General features: G+C 45.1%; 1 protein-coding gene across 5 annotated transcripts in view; it reads right to left on the bottom strand.

The window, feature by feature from the left end:
- LOC144486545 (NACHT, LRR and PYD domains-containing protein 3-like) overlaps positions 1-17,722 on the bottom strand; it is an 83,817-nt gene that overhangs the window by 38,999 nt on the left and 27,096 nt on the right. For all 5 annotated transcript variants that reach the window (XR_013496279.1, XM_078204595.1, XM_078204598.1 and 2 more), the window contains 2 exons: positions 9,249-11,034; positions 3,123-3,209 (listed from right to left, as the gene is read on the bottom strand). Coding sequence is in view for 4 of the 5 variants with exons in the window: in XM_078204595.1 (XP_078060721.1) it covers positions 3,123-3,209; positions 9,249-11,034 (1,873 nt within the window). In the remaining variant the exon portion in view is untranslated. The remainder of the gene's footprint in view (positions 1-3,122; positions 3,210-9,248; positions 11,035-17,722) is intronic.

The following is a 17,722-nucleotide window of genomic DNA, read 5'->3' as shown; positions in this document are numbered from 1 at the left end:
AGAGAAATTGTGGAAAGAACATCTCCACCCAGACACTGGCAATGCCCAGACAGCAGCATCAATCTTCAGAAACATGTCAGCCTCTCTGTGAAGGGTTCCGGTCAGTCAGAGATGACTGCTGCACTGCCGACACTGAGTGACCATCCCGGTGGTCCCATGATGGGCACTCTGGCAGCACCATAGGCTTGTGTGTGTCTTTGATAGGTGAGTAACAATGGAAATTTATGTGCTTGTAGAAGATGGCACACAATGTCAGAGAAGGAGCTAAGAGTGACAGTGTCTGGATTGTGTCATCCTTATGCCAATGGAAGATGCAGTGCTGGAGCTGGGAGACCTGGATGCTGGGTGGGCAATCGCTGATGGTGAGATGGGCTGTGGATCCAGAGAGAGTGAGTGAGTGAATGGATGGGCACAGGAGAGACTCTGCTGCTGAGTCCAAAACCGGGTGCTTGTGTGTCCTCCATTGGACACATGGAGCTCTGGATTAGGAACAGTCTCCAGGACATGTTGGAATGTGCATTACCCTCTAACATTCTTCACTCTCTCACAAATCAACAGCTGCTTCGAGAGGGAGACAAGTGTCTACCTCAGAAGAGGAGGAGGGGTTCACAGAGGGTGCTCTGTCACATTATTCCCCATATCCTCCACCAGAGCAGATACTGCCTCACACGATTCGCAAAGGGGTTACAATCTGGCAGCACAGAGCAGCACACACAAATCCGAGCAGCTGACGGAGGCAGGAATAGCTGAGTTCACTCACACTCGCGAGGGGACAGGTCATTGTCAGCTTCAGGAAGATGAAATGTGACTGGAGTCTTTAACAATGCAGCAGATACTGGAGCTGCAGTGTAAGGTATTTTAACATCCGGTGGAGTTTCCAAAGGCTCTGTGTATCCATACTCAAAGGATGGAGGAGGCCAGCAGTGTTACCATGTCTTAGGTATGAGCACAAATAGCATCCTCCACAGAGAGATTGGTGACCTTCATGGAGAGTCACATCCAGCCTCTCACCCACAGGAAATACACATGAACCTGTATGTTCTCACCACCTCCATGAGCTCTGTGGAACACGGGCTGCGGGAGGGGTGGGAAAATGTGCCTGGAGTCACTGTCAGGACCTCCCCAGCTGAGCAGGGAGGGTCCAGTTTGCCCTGAATGGATAGAGGAGCGGCTGCCTGCAGCATTTGGGAGCTCCTCTCAGGATGCCCCTGGTGTGAGCAGTGGGTCCTCTTCTGCTCCGACTGTGACACAAGCACCTCATGAAGCTATGATGACAGAGACAACGCCAGCATCTGTGCAGAGGACCCGCAGTTGGCCGGATCCTTCCAGGATCCAGGAAATCCGAGCACAAAGGCCACGGTCATCGAAATTCTCAGAGGAGAGGAGAGGAGTAAGATGCTGCCTGCAGCTCAGTGGAAAGTGCAGGGATGGGAGTGGTTGCCATGGTGGGGTTGCTTCCTTGGGTTTCACAGGGTTATACTTTGTTGTTACTGGTCACTTTGTTCTGTATGTATTTTCAAGAAATTCAGAGATGGAGCACCACTAAAAAACTCCTTCACCATATTACTGGGTCTTTAACAGTTCACTGGGAATGTGAGATAGGAAATACAGCACTGAATGAGGTCAATACGATTCCAATGCCTTTGTTTCATGTAGTGACGGCTCCAGGGAAATTATAAAACATTCACAGAAACAGCAACAGTGCTGGAGATGGTGGAAGATTTATTACACTGAATGGCTGTGAGAGTTAAGCTTCATGGAAAATATGTCTGCATTAAGAGGAGGCCGAGATTAATCATTCTACTCAGCACTTCTGGCTGAAGATGGCACTGATGCTCTGGGTTCCCTCATCAGTAATGATGGAATTTTTGTGGCATGTTTATAGAATCATAGAATTCCCACAGTGCAGAAGGAGGCCCTTTGGTCCATCGAGTCTTCACCAATTCTTTGAAAGAATATCATAACCAGGCCCTATCTCTGGAACTCCACATATATGGCCCACTAATCCCCGTAACCTACACACCGAGACACCTCGGGACAAATTAGCATAGCCAATCAACCGAACCTGCAGGTCTTTGGAGTGTGGGAGAAAATTGGAGTACCCAGGGGAAACCCACACAGACACTGGGAGAATGTGCAAACTCTACACAAAGTCACCCAAGGCCGGAATTGAACCCTGGTACCAGGCGCTGTGAGGCAGCAGTGCTAACCACTGTGCCACCGTGTCGCCTAATGTAACCGGCATGTCCAACATTTTGTGGCATGTCCAGCATTTTTTATGACTGTATATGGCAAGAGAGCAGATCTCTGATTGATCCATTGGTTTTGGTGTGATTGAGCTCCGTCTATCATATGGTCCGCTCTGTGTTCTGGTGGCCGTGTGCTGGAGCTTCACCAGGTTCACATCTCATTTTTAGGTAAACCCAAGTCTCATTTGGTAGTATATGCAAAGAAAATGAGTTGTTATAACACAGCACTGGTTGCTGGGGAAAGCCACTGTCAGCTTCCTATAAATGAAAGGTACAGACCTATGCATTCTATTTTAAGATGCTCCTTAATCGCCGTTTAACATAAATTTGAGAGTGGATCCCTCAGGATAAAACTCATCAGAATTCCATGTAATTTGTAATCTGCCTTACCAATACACAGCAGTTTCCTACATTTAATCAAACTGAGAAGCCGACAAACATAAACATCTATAATCTGAATGACAAATTAAACTAAACTGAACATGTGACCAGCCATATTTGATAATTCTATAAACATTTAATTGATTTGTCCATCTTTTTTATTCTCATGAACGGTTTTGAAAATAATTATAAATGATTAGTTAATTCTTTCACTCCTGAATCTCGCAGTTTATTGGAACTCAGGTTCAGACACGTCACTGACTGGTTTGTACTGAGAGCAGAGGTGAGAATACCTGAGGCTGTTACTCTTCAAACTGGAGATCAGAGAGAGAAAGATTTCAGGAATCAGAGTGAATCCGTGGTGTTTGACACGAATACTAACAGGAATGATGTGGAATGGTTATTAATGACACTATTACTGACACTGATAATAATTTACAGTGTCAGACATCCACTGATTATTAACACAATCTCACATAGTCTGATACTTACTCCAGTATCTGTATTTTACATTCTGGATTCCTCAGAGCCGCAGACAATAGTTTCACTCCTGAATCTCCCACTTGATTGCGACCCAGACTAAATGGAAAAAGTGAGAAACACATTAAATTTAGATTAATGTTCAGCAGAAAAATAGCTCAATCTATTTTTGTGTCAGAAACTTAGCACCAGTGGTGACCTGATTCAAGTTACGATACTATACCTCACCCAAGTTGATCTTTCTCTACACCCTAGCTGTGACTGTAACACTGAATTCTGGACTCTTTCCTTTCCTATGTACGTTACGCTTTGGCACTAATAAATGTGACAATATTAAATCAGATAATATCAAATCCTTTCTGTTGAATGGAAAAGGCAATAGTCAGCATTGAAACAATTGAACAATTAACTCCCACTGGTTTGCCTACTGGGGGAAACCACTTTTACACCTCTCAAAAAGTATATTTTGTTTAATTGTCCATGGGATATGGCTGTCGCTGGCTAGACCAGCATTTATTTCCCACTGCTAATGGCCCCTAGATGAGGTGATACCCACATCCTGTGAACAAGCAAGTAATTTTTAAACATGTTCCACATTCTGGTCTCATTTCTTGATCATCAGAATTACCCTCCTGAATCTCACTGACCCTGCTAAGTTTCTGGAAATTCAAATCATTTCTGCTGTTACATAAATCCAGGATTTTCTGAGAATTGTACATTTTACTGGGAGTTAAATGATAAAGCTGTGAGAGTGGATCGCTCGGGATTCCCTGTGCTTCTTAACTATTATGATGTGGAGATGCCGGCGTTGGACTGGGGTGAACACACTAAGAGTTTTAACAACACCAGGTTAAAGTCCAACAGGTTTATTCAGAAGACAAACACGGGACATGGTGGACAGAGTACCCTTCGTCGTCCAGTACTTCCCCGGAGCGGAGAAGATATGGCATCTCCTCCAGAGCCTTCAACATGTCATTGATGAAGACGAACATCTCGCCAAGGCCATCCCCACACCCCCACTTCTTGCCTTCAAACAACCGCGCAACCTCAACCAGACCATTGTCCGCAGCAAACTATCCAGCCTTCAGGAGAACAGTGACCACGACACCACACAACCCTGCCACAGCAACCTCTGCAAGACGTGCCGGATCATCGACACGGATGCCATCATTTCACGTGAGAACACCATCTACCAGGTACACGGTACCTACTCTTGCAACTCGGCCAACATTGTCTATCTGATACGCTGCAGGAAAGAATGTCCCGAGGCATGGTACATTGGGGAAACCATGCAGACGCTACGACAACGGATGAATGAACACTGCTCGACCATCACCAGGCAAGACTGTTCTCTTCCTGTGGGGGAGCACTTCAGCAGTCACGGGCATTCAGCCTCTGTTCTCCAGGTAAGCATTCTCCAAGGCGGCCTTCACGACACACGACAGCGCAGAGTCGCTGAGCAGAAACTGATAGCCAAGTTCCGCACACATGAGGACGGCCTAAACCGGGATGTTGGATTTATGTCACATCATCAGTAACCCCCACAGCTTGCCTCCTGGACTTGCAGGCTGTCCTGTCTGGAGACAATACACATCTCTTTAACCTGTGCTTAATGCTCCCTCCACCCACACTGTCTGTATCTTTAAGATCTGGTTGGCTGTAGGGATTCGCATTCTAATCAGTATTCTGTAACTTGATTTTGTGTCTCTGTGCCCTGTTTGAGAGCACATTTCCACTCCATCTGATGAAGGAGCAGCGCTCCGAAAGCTAATGGTATTTGCTACCAAATAAACCTGTTGCACTTTAGCCTGGTGTCGTTAAAACTCTTAACTATTGACATTGTATCATCTGTATAATATCTCAGGGTGAGTTAAAGTGTGAAACTGTGCTAACTGTTGCATTAAGGTCCATCCCCTAGATTTTACAAAAGGAAAGATTATTCTCCCATTAGAAAGCTGAAATGTTTCTGTTTGATTAGTTTATAGGGGAGGGGTGTCTCCCGCTACATTCCACAGTAAACAGGCTCTACATTTTCTGCAGGTACATAGAACAGTACAGCTCAGAACACCCCTTCGGCCCATGATGTTGTGCCGAGCTTTATCTGAAACCAAGATCAAGCTATCCCACTCTCTATCATCCTGGTGTGTGGCTAGTGTTCTATCTCCGGGAATTACCGGGAGTTCCCTCTTCCTGGTAGATCCTCACATAGGAAAAGGATTATCCGAAAATCCTGTTTCATATCACTGACAGTTTGACTGGAGATTTTCCAGCAGCAGGTTTCCTCATTCAGGAAATTCTGGTTTCCTTGGCTCAGATGTAAGCTCTGCAGTCCTGCCACATTTAGCTGTGAATGGAGTGCATAATGAAAGAACAGAAGGAGGAGGATCCAAAAATATCCCATCCTCATGACGGAGGAGACTCGCACATCAGTACAAGATATGGCTCAAATATTAGTAACTAACTTCAGTGGCTGAACCATCCAGAGGGCCCCAACATCACAGATATCAGCTCATTCCATTCACTCCACATGATGTCAAGAAATAGTTAAAGATAATGGATACTGCAAAGACCACAGATCTTGACAATATTCCAGTAACTGTACTGAAGATTACTGCTCCAGAAGTTGCTCTGTTCCTCGCCAAGTTGTTCCAGTGAAGCTACAACACTGATGTTTACCCAAAATAGTGGGACATTGTCCAGATATGACCGTAAACAAAAAGGAGAGAACAAATCCAATCTGTCCATTTACCACCCCATCAGTCTACTCTCGATCATCAGCACAGTAATGGAAGGCTAACAAGACTAACAAGTGACACTTAATGAGCAATGACCTGCTATCTGACTTGAAGCTTGTTTTTACTCAGGGACACTCAGCCCCCGACCTCATTACAGCCTTGATGCCAACACGGACAACAGAGCTGAACTCAGGATGAGAGGGGAGACTGTCTGCCCTTGACATCAAGGCAGCATATGGCTACATGTAGCAAAAAGGGAGCCAGAGAAAAACTGAAGTCAATGGAAATTAGTGAAAAAAACCTCTCTGCCGGTTGGAGCAACGATGTGGAGATGCCGGCGTTGGACTGGGGTAAACACAGTAAGAAGTTTAACAACACCAGGTTAAAGTCCAACAGATTTATTTGGTAGCAAAAGCCACACAAACTTTCCAAGCCCCTTCTTCAGGTGAGTGGGAATTCTGTTCACAAACAGAGCTTATAAAGACACAGACTCAATTTACATGAATAATGGTTGGAATGCGAATACTTACAACTAATCAAGTCTTTAAGAAACAAAACAATGCGAGTGGAGAGAGCATCAAGACAGGCTAAAAAGATGTGTATTGTCTCCAGGCAAGACAGCCAGTGAAAGTCTGGAGCAACACCAGCACAAAGGAAGATAGTTACGGTTGTTGGACCATCTACAAGATGCAGTGCAACAACTCAGCATGGCTCGTTACACAGCACTGTCCAGTCTTGTGATTTCTATCCCTGGAAGGACAAGGGCAGCAGATGAATGGAAACATCACCACCTGGAAGTTCCCTTCCAAGATACACACCATCCTGACTTGGAAATATATCATCGTTCCTTCACAGTGACTGGGTCAAAATCCTGGAACTCTCTCTCTCACAGCTCTGTGGGTGCACCTACACCACAGGAGTCCCGAAATGCAATTCCAGTGATATAATTGTAAGCATAGTTGCTTTCCAAGTAGTTGATACGGTTTAATTCCCAGCTATCTCAGTTTGTCGGAGTGGGTGAAGAGAGGGTCATCTCATGTCCAGGAAATCACAGCAGGAATTTCTCAGGGCAGTGTCCTCGGCCCAACCATCTTCAGCTGCTTCATCAATTACACTTCCTCCATCATCAGGTCAGAAGTGCAGATGTTTGCTGAAGTCTGCACAACGTTCAGCACCATTCTCAACTCCGCAAGACAGTGATGCAGGACCTGTCCATATTTAGCAAGGCTTGAACAATATTCAAAGGAGATGACCATCTCCACCAAGAATGAATACAATCATCTCACTTTACATTCAATGGGATTATCATCACCTGAATCCTGACTACCAGCACCTTCGATGCTACCACTGGCCAGAAACAGACTAGACATATCATTACTGTGGCTTTTAGAGAAGATTAAAGGCCAGGAACTCTGCGCAGAGTAACTCACCTCCTGACTTCCAAATACATTTCCACCTTCTACAAGACACATGTCAGGAATTTGATTGAATACCATCCACTTGTCTGCATGAGTGCAGCTCAAGATTCAGGAAGGTCACCACCATCCAGGATAACTCTGCTTGTTGACTGGTTCTCCACCCATCACCTTCAACACTCATTCCATCCACCACAGAGATAGAGCGAGCAGTGTGTACCATCGACAAGATGCAGTGCAACAACTCCCAATGACCCGTTACACAGCACCTTCCAAACTTGTGATTTCTATCCCTTGAAAGACCAGATAAATGGAAACATCACCATCTGGAAGTTTCCTTCAAAAATACACACCATCCTGACTTGGAAATATATTGCCGTCCCTTCACAGTGACTGGGTCAAATGTCCTGGGACACTCTTTCGCACAGCACTGTGCGCACCAACACAACGAGTCCCTAAATGCAATGATGGTGATATAATAGTGAGCATCATTGCTTTCCAAGCAGTTGATACGGGTTCAATTCCCAGCTATCTCAGTTTGTTGGAGTGGATGAAGAGGGGGCCAGGAACCAGTAACCACAACCTAAATTCATTTTAGTCAAGTCTGCGGCTCCAGGCTGGAGCAGTAGTGTTAAACTTAGCCGAGGGTCGGAGGGGAGTTGATCATTCAGCTACTCTGAGCCAGTCCACGTTTAGTTCAAAAGGGAAATGGTAAATCTAATAGCGACACGGAGGAAACTAAATTAATTGGTTGGTAAAAATAAATGCCGCTTGCGATTGGATTTATACTTTTGTGAATTGGAAGATGCAACCGAAAGGGTCAATGGTGGTTCTGCTGTTGATGTGGTGGACATGGATATTCAAAAATCATCAGATGAAATCTGAGTCATATGAATAAGCAATATAAAATAATCGGTAGAATTGTTAACGGATTGCAGGATCAGAGGGACTGGATGTATATGTGCATCGATCATTGCCGTTAGCAGGGCAAGTGTAGGTAGCAATTAATAAAGAACACAGCATCTTGGGCTTTACTGTTATATAATAATTTATGTTTGTGGGCAGTGGACAATAATTCATGAGTTTAAGTTTAATTTGTGTTTCTGTGCTTGTGAGCTCAGAAAGGGCCAAAACTTTAATTTCACTTCATGTTAAACAAAGCTACCCGCCTGCGGGTTTTTGGTTTCAGTTTAAACTGTCCCTACATTTTAATTTAAGGTTTACGACGTTGTAAGAGTTATGGAGGTTTAAAAGAATGGTTGCTTCTATTCAGAGGCCCACAATGAATGATAGAAGCACTGAGTTTCAGTTACAACCAGTTAATCCAGGAAGCAAGACGGACTTCACAGAGGCTGCCAGTAGAGGCAGCGCAACGCAGACATTCAGAAAGCAACCCGAACTGATGATGTCACCAGTGATCACGTGACTGATAAAGGGACATTGTCCCAATATAACACACACCGACTGTAATACATAACAGAGGTAGAGCGCAGTAAAATAATCCTGATCATAATTAAAACACAAACTAAGCTGTACCGAACAAGAGAAACTAATTTCTGTATAGCATCGTACAGAATCAGATGGTTTCTGTTGGGAGAGGGAATGATCCTTTTTCAGATTTTGGAGGGAGGCCTTTACAGCAATAATTATTTAAAATTCATCCCAATAATGTTTTTATTCATTCAAGGAATGTGGGCATCGCTGGTTTTGCCAACATTTATTGCCCACGAAAATCTGCCTTCTCGAAACGATGTAGTTTTATCAGAGAATCGAGATTTATTACAGGTTCAGAAGGAGGCCAATCGGCCCATCATATCTGCATCTGCTCCCAAACGAGTATTATTACTTTGTGCCATTCTCCCACACTTTGTGACGATTGGACATTGTTTCTCTCTTTACGTCCTCGAATGAACATGCCTCTGTTTTATTAGAACAAAGGAAATGGCTTCTCGACAATGAAAATATCCGCTATGAGACCAAACAGTTACCTCAACTCCTGACATTTGTGCAGACCGAGTCCCAGCCGCTGGAACCCTTCACACTGAATGTAGCATCGCTCCAGATCGAGGTGTTTTATTGTGTCACAGAGTCCAATGACATGAGACAGGACCGCACAGTCAATCGGGGTCAGTCGCAATCTGCTAAATGAAAGTTTTTCCACAGATCCCACTGTGTTCCGAGCCAGTGCTTTATTCTGAGACTCAAACAGGTAGTGGAATGTGTTCAGGAGCTTCCTCTTCCCAGTTTCAGTCTCTGTGTCTCCAATCTGCCCTTCAACCTTCTCCTTCACCCAGTCAATCACTCGACAGGTTGTTTGATGAAGAAATGGACCCAGAAACTCCACCAGGGGTCGAGCTGACTGTGGGGAGGACAGACCAGCAACAAAACGGAGAAATACCTCAAATCGCCCATCTTCCTTGCTGTGGGCTTCATTGAGGAGTTTCACGATCTCCCCGGGATCTGGAGTCAGGAATTGTGTGAGTGCAGCTGCAAACTCTTGGATGGTGAGGTGTGGGAATGTGTAAACCACACTCTGGGCAGAAACATCTCTCTCCAAAAGTTCCATCAGGAACCCAGACAGGAACTGGGAAGGTTGTAGATTGTACTCAATCAAATCTTCATTTCGAAACACAATCTTCTTCTTGGAGACTCCTGTGTAGGCCATCTCACCAAGCTTCAGTAACACATCACGAGGGTTTTCAATCTCTCGGCCATGGTTTTTCAGAATGTTGTAAATATAGTAGGAATATAGTTGGGTGATGGTCTTGGGAACTTGCTGCCGTTTCCTGTCTCTTTGTGTAAAGAAGGGACCCAGTGACAGACCGAGGATCCAGCAGTAGGAAGGGTTGTAACACATGGTGTACAGGATCTCGTTCTCCTCCACGTGTTTGAAAACAGCTGCTGCCACCGTCTGATCTTCAAAAAACTTGTTGAAATATTCCTTCCGTTCATCACCAACAAATCCCAGGATTTCAGCCCAGACACTGATGTCAGCCTTTTCCAATAAATGTAATGCAGTGGGGCGGCTGGTCACTAGCACTGAACATCCTGGGAGCAGCTTGTGCTGTATTAAACTGTACACAATATCAGACACTTCACACCGGATTTCAGGATCTGTGCACATGGACTGAGGTTCTGTATTTCTCCGATTGTCGGCAAAATCAATCCTGTCCTTGAATTCATCCAAACCATCGAATATAAACAGCAATCCCTCTGGGTTCTTCCAGAGCTCTCCCAGAATATCCCCAAAGTAAGGATACTGATCCAATATCAGATTCCTCAGGTTTATTCTACAGTTAATAGTGTTCAAATCCCGGAATTTAAAACTGAAAACAAATTGAAAGTGTGGGTATATTTTCCCAGTGGCCCAGTCATAAACAATCTTTTGTACCATTGTTGTTTTTCCAATTCCCGGCACTCCACTCACTGCTGCTGAACTCCCAGATTTGGATCTTGAATGGGATTGGTGGAATAATCTCCTAATTTTTTGCAGCAAACTGCCCGTCTGGGAAAAGCTGCTCTGGAACAATTGATCAGTTCGGATTTTTTCCAGTTCTCTCCGGAGATCTTTCTCTCTCCATTCTTCATGGTCTTGGCCTCTTGCCAGCAGTTCATGTTCGACAAGTGCCCGATCTCGAACAGTAGAAATAACCGTTAGCTCAGCGTATCGATCAACCAGCTGGAAAATCTTAACCTTCTCCTTTATGAGGATAGTGTTCACTGTCAGTGTTCCAGCTTGTACCCGGAGTGTCTCCTTGTGTTTCTGTTGGAGATCTTCAATGAGAACAGAGAGAATTGTTAGTTGCATTAAAATACCATCTTTTCTGAATTGTTAGACTTACTTTACAGTGTCAGTCAAGGTTTGTGCAGGAATTGAAATTAAGTTATTGGAAACCTCGCTTCACAAGCACCAATTTTCAATTAAAGTTTCAGATCGTGACTTAACTCTAATATTTCCATAAATTTCCATTTTATGAAGGTGATGTTTCCTCTCTGATGGTTAATGCTTTCCAACCTGCCCTTAATACAGACACCTCACTGGGAGTCTGCAAGGATCATGGTTACATGACAGACGATTTTCGGGTCCATTAGTCTGCGAACTAGTCAGTGTTCCCAATGTGCTGCAGAAATGGTAAATGGGATATTGGATATGAATGGGAGATGGAGATTGTAATTGTTCAGGAGTCTCACTGTGACTACATCCCTCCTTCAACAGGTTCCCTTTCATACTGTGTGAGCATTGGAATACCAACAGTTTTGAACATGGAAAGTTCTCCTATTCTATCAGGCTGTTGCCTGGCACCCATGTTACTGGGGAGCCGGTTGGCTCAGTTGGTCAGATTGTGGGCCATATTGTGTCAGCAGCATGGGGTCCGATCCCCGTTGTATCTGGGGCAAATTCGGGACCTCACTCCTTGCCTTACCCGTGCCGGAGATCATTCAGCCGTGGTTCAAACCTGCCTTCAGACAGAGAATTCAAAGAATACCCATCCCTTTGTTGTAGTGTATTTCAGTAATCAATAACTATGTTTCAGCAGTTGTACGTGTAGATACATTAACTGTGTTTTGATAACCATTCTGCCATGATGGCAACAAGAAAAAGAACAAGGAGCTACTTTACTAAGTGTAATAGGAAACATTCACAGCTCATTTGAACTGTTTAACAATAATTATAATTCATGGTTAATTATGTTTCTTGTTTCCTCTCACCTAATTTTGGGAAATGGAAAATGTATTTATCTTCGTTCTTACATTGGGTTTGAAGGAAACCCCTGAATTAAGGGATTATCCTTTCAGTAGAGTAATGTGCTCTCTTTAACTACCATTAGGAAACTAACCAGTAATTTTGTATTAAGCCTAAATATTCCCTTTTCCTCAGAGACATTCTTCAGGTTAATGTTCAATTGTGTGAACACTTGTAGTATCATCATTTTTATCAAAGGCTGTCTGACCTCTCAATCTGTTCTGTGATATGGTAAAGATTATTGGGGGCGATTCTCCCATCCCAACGCTCTAAATTTTTAGCACGGCGGGCCGGGACAATCGCTTGTGGGCTGATTTGTGGGATTCAAGCATGCATTCCCGACGCGCACGCATCTCAGAGTGCCGGATATCCAGCAAGGTGGGGACCACGCTGAAAACCAGTGGGAACAACAGGTACGAGATTTTAATCTATTTTAACCTTATTTTAAAGTTATTAGCGGGCCTGGGACTGAAGCCTCCGGACCCGCAAGCATCTCCCACGCCCGTCAGTGCAATTTCACTCCGGCGCCCTTCAGATTCGCTCCCCAGTTTCAGGGAACTAACAGGAGGCTCCGCTGGAGTGAAGGGAGGGGTGCAATTGGGGCCCCTCAGGGGGTTGGGTGGCTTCAGGTTGTTACCCCCTGGGTATGGGGACTGTGGCAGGGCCAGACTGTGCTCCCAGCACTGCCTAATGGGTAAAGTGCCCATGCCCACAGGGCACCTTGGCACTAAGAACCAGGCATGGGGCAGTGCCAAGGGGGAGGGCCTAGCGGCCTCCGTGGGCGGGGTTTCTGCTTTCTTTTGGCGGGGGGGGGGGCGTCTGCTGGGCGGGACTAGGGTGTCTGCCTCCCATTGGTTGGGGGGGGGGGGGGGGGGGGGAAGAGAGAGAGAGAGAGAGAGAGAGAGAGAGAGAGAGAGAGAGAGAGAGAGAGAGAGAGAGAGATCCGGAGAAGATCGCGGGGGAGAGGTTCGGGGCTGGCTTGGGGGGGGGGGGGGGGGGGGGGGGGCGTTAGGGGCGGGGGACCCAAGGGGCAGCACTACGTGGGTCCCGTGGCTGGCCAGCGGTCGAGCTGACCAGCAAACTGCAGGCTGACAGTTCGGGGCCACTGCGCATGCGCAGAGGTCAGGAACTGTCAGCCTCTGGTGTGAATAGGCCCCACCCCCCAAACATTTAATGAGATTCACGATTGTGACCTCTGCATTGCACAGAGTGTGGAAGATTAGAGTGTGAACTCCCACTGAAAAAACAATCATCATTTATACCAGTTTCCCGCCAATTCAGCACATAGAACCCTTTTGGGAGAATCGCCCCCAATGTTCCTCATTTCTTCACCATTTTCCCTACAGTTCAAAATGGAACAAATCAGAGCCCGGGAAGTACAGGCCTCTCAGCCTGACCACTGTTATTGGGAAGATACTGGAAGGGATAATAAGAGCTATTCTTTATGAAACATTAGAAATTCACAATAAACTTCCACGTTTAGCCCTAACGTGGGGAAAATCAGAGCTAGGGAACTGCAAGTCGACCAGCCAGACGTCCGTTACCAAGTGGACATTGCAAGGGATAATATAAAGTTTTCCTTATGATCACTGGGAAAGGGAAGAGACCATTAGAATTCACAGAAGAACTGAAAAAGGTCCAACTTGCTGGAGTTTGAGGAAGTGAGTAGAATCATAAATGATGGAAATACGGTGGACATTGTCTCCCTAGACTTTTAGAAAGCCGTTGATAGGTTTCCTCACCAAAGAATGTTGTGAGATTAGTGGAAATTTGAAACTCTGCTTCAGGAATCGTCTTCAATGTTGCAACTAAAACTTAGTGGACTAGATGTAGTTTGGCTTGAAGACATGTCACAAATGATCTGAACAGAAAATATTGGGTAAGATCAGCATCCATGGAGACAGTAATTATCATTTTGATTCCATATGGCGGTACCTCAGAACTCAGTCACATTGGACTCAAAATGTTAACTATCGTTCTTTCTCCAGGTACTGCCAAAACCAAGTCTATCTCACTTTTTTATTGTTTTTACAGATTTCCACATCCATAGTTTTATTAAAAATGTTAGCCCGGGACTCTCTACTCCTCACAGTCTGATATTCAAGAGCTGAACAAGGTTTAACATATGAACTAGGGGCTTGCAGCATTAACGTGATGTCTACAGTAAGTTTGCAGATGCCAACAATACAATGGTTTACATGGTAGAAGGCAGTGAGATAAAGAAAAGTTTAGATCTGTGATAGCAGTGGGCACACATTGTTCATAAGTTAACATATAGGAGCAGAAATTGGCCATTCGGCCCATCTAGTCTGCTTCGCCATTCGATCATGGCTGAAGTGCTCCTTATCTCAATTTTCCAGCCTTCTCCCCATTACCAATTAAAAATATGTCTCACTCCTCCTTAAATTTACTCACTGCCCCAGCACTTCAGGGTCGCCAATTCCACAGATTCACAAAACAATATATTAAGATAGATGTATCTCATACATAGTGGTCGAGCCAATATTGAACAGATGGATTCTTTGCGCGAAAGATATTGAGACACAGAGACAGAAAAAGATCTCAGTGCCAGCATACACATATCACTGGAGGTCTGTGATCAATGTTGAGAATCTGTAGCTAAAGGTAACACGACATTGGGTTACATTCACAGAACCAATCGATATTAGATAACGAAGCAGTAGCTATAGGAGAGTGAGAGCAGAGGACACCGGGGCAGACATTCAATAGCCCTTAGGGGAGAGAGTGTGAGAAGAGAACACTGGGATACTGAGACAGACAACAGAACCTAGAGGAGAGAGTTAGAGGACGACACTGGCACAGACGTTCAACAGCACCGAGAGGATAGTGAGAGGGGAGAACACTGGAATACTGGGACAGTCAGCAGCAGCTAAAGAAGAGAGAGAGTAGGACACTGGGACAGAGTCAGCAGCACCTCGAGGAGAGTGCGAGAGGAAGACACTGGGTCACTGGGACAGACAGTCAGCAGCATCAGTGAGAAATTTGAACACCAGCTTGGAGTTTGGAGATGCTGTGTTGACATCAGGATTCAAAAATGGTGCGGGGCCAGGGGAAGCAGCTGATTGGGTAAGTATGATCGGGTATGTTTTTATTGGTTTTATCACTTATGGTTGTTAAAGTCTTTATTTTGTGGTTTCTCGTTTGTCCCTGCCATTATGCAGGAACAAGGAACCGGGAAGAAGCGATGTAGAGTAATTGATATTATTTAATTTTAGATATCTTTCAAAAGGTAAAGGGCTAGGTCATGACAGGAGATCTCAAAGCTGTGGTGTGCTCCTCGTGTTCCATGTAGGAAGCCCACATGTGCAGCAAGTGTCTCCAGCTGCAGCTGCTGGAAGCCCATGTTTTAGAGCTGGAGGTCGGCTGGGACACTATGGAGCATCCACAAGTATTGAGGATTACACTTATGGACAGGTGGTGACACCGCAAGGTAAGTCTCAACAGGCAGGAAGGGAATGGGTGACGACCAGGCAGATCAGGAGGACAAGGCAGGCAGTGCAGGAATCTCTTGTAGCCACTCCCCTGCAAATCAGGTATACCGCTTTGGAAATGACCTCTCAGGGGAAAGCAGCAACAGACAAATCTGTTGCACCAGGGTTGGCCCTGCTGCATAGAGGAGAAAAAAGTATGGGAATGCAATCGTTATCGGGGATTCAATTGTAAGAGAAATAGATAGGCCCTTCTGTGGTCACAGACAAAATTCCTGGATGATACGTTGCCTCCCACGTTCTAGAGTCAAACATTTTTCATGGACAAGTTAAAAAAAGACAGTAAGGGGAATAAGAAAAGTGATAGGCAGATAAATCAAGGGCCAAAATCAAACAGTGCCACAATGAACACACAGTGGGAACGGGACAATTGACAAAAAGACTATGTGCTTTAACGCACATAAAATTTGAAATAAAGTGGATGAATTAATCGTGCAACTAGATGCAAACAGGTGTGATGTCGTCAGGAATGACTGCAGGGTGACAAGCGATGGGACATCCAGTGGTGTTCACTATCTAGGAAGGAGAGTCAAAAAGGAAAAGATGATAGAGCTGGTTTGCTGGTTAAAGAGGAAATTAGGTTAATAATGAGGTAGGATATTAGCTATGATGTGTAATCCTTTTGGGTCGTGCTGAAAAGGCTCAGAGGTTGCAAAAGTTTAACTTGGAAAAGTGTGAGGTCATGCACTTTGGTCTCAAAAATAGGAAGGCGCCTTAGTACTTAAATGGGGAGACACTTCGGGGTGCTCCGGTGCACAGGGATCTGAGTCACAGAAAACTCAGTAAGAAGTTTAACAACACCAGGTTAAAGTCCAACAGGTTTATTTGGTAGCAAAAGCCACACAAGCTTTCGAAGCTCTAAGCCCCTTCTTCAGGTGAGTGGGAATTCTGTTCACAAACAGAACTTATAAAGACACAGACTCAATTTACATGAATAATGGTTGGAATGCGAATACTTACAACTAATCCAGTCTTTAAGAAACAAAACAATGGGAGTGGAGAGAGCATCAAGACAGGCTAAAAAGATGTGTATTGTCTCTAGACAAGACAGCCAGTGAAACTCTGCAGGTCCACGCAACTGTGGGAGTTACAAATAGTGTGACATGAACCCAATATCCCGGTTGAGGCCGTCCTTGTGTGTGCGGAACTTGGCTATCAGTTTCTGCTCAGCGACTCCGCGCTGTCGTGTGTCGCGAAGGCCGCCTTGGAGAACGCTTACCCGAATATCAGAGGCCAAATGTCCGTGACCGCTGAAGTGCTCCCCAACAGGAAGAGAACAGTCTTGCCTGGTGATTGAACACCGCTCGACAATCACCAGGCAAGACTGTTCTCTTCCTGTTGGGGAGCACTTCAGCGGTCACGGGCATTCGGCCTCTGATATTCGGGTAAGCGTTCTCCAAGGCGGCCTTCGCGACACACGACAGCGCAGAGTCGCTGAGCAGAAACTGATAGCCAAGTTCCGCACACACAAGGACGGCCTCAACCGGGATATTGGGTTCATGTCGCACTATTTGTAACTCCCACAGTTGCCTGGACCTGCAGAGTTTCACTGGCTGTCTTGTCTGGAGACAATACACATCTTTTTAGCCTGTCTTGATGCTCTCTCCACTCCCATTGTTTTGTTTCTTAAAGACTGGATTAGTTGTAAGTATTCGCATTCCAACCATTATTCATGTAAATTGAGTCTGTGTCTTTATAAGTTCTGTTTGTGAACAGAATTCCCACTCACCTGAAGAAGGGGCTTAGAGCTTCGAAAGCTTGTGTGGCTTTTGCTACCAAATAAACCTGTTGGACTTTAACCTGGTGTTGTTAAACTTCTTACTGTGTTTACCCCAGTCCAACGCCGGCATCTCCACATCATCACAGAAAACTAGCATGCAGGTACAGCAGATAATAAAGAAAGTGAATGAAATAGAATAGAAAGGTAAGGAAGTTGTTGCAATTATACAAGGCATTGGTGAGGCCGCACCTGGAGTATTGTGCACAGTTTTGGTCCCCGTATTTGAGGAAAGATGTCGTGGCATTGGAGGCAGTTCAGAGGAGGTTCACGAGATTGATTCCAGTAATGAGGGGTTTGTTGTATGAAGAGAGATTTAAAATAGATTGACCTATACTCTCTGGAATTTATAAGAATGAGGGGAGATCAAATTGGAGCTGTTCAAGATGATAAAAGGTATTGATAAAGTAGACATGGAGTGGATGCTTCCGC

The sequence above is a fragment of the Mustelus asterias genome, unplaced genomic scaffold, assembly GCF_964213995.1.
Source record: "Mustelus asterias unplaced genomic scaffold, sMusAst1.hap1.1 HAP1_SCAFFOLD_389, whole genome shotgun sequence".
In the NCBI taxonomy this organism is placed as follows: Eukaryota; Metazoa; Chordata; class Chondrichthyes; order Carcharhiniformes; family Triakidae; genus Mustelus; species Mustelus asterias.
Note: the sequence above shows the minus strand (reverse complement) of the source record. Positions and strands in the feature narration are given on the sequence as shown.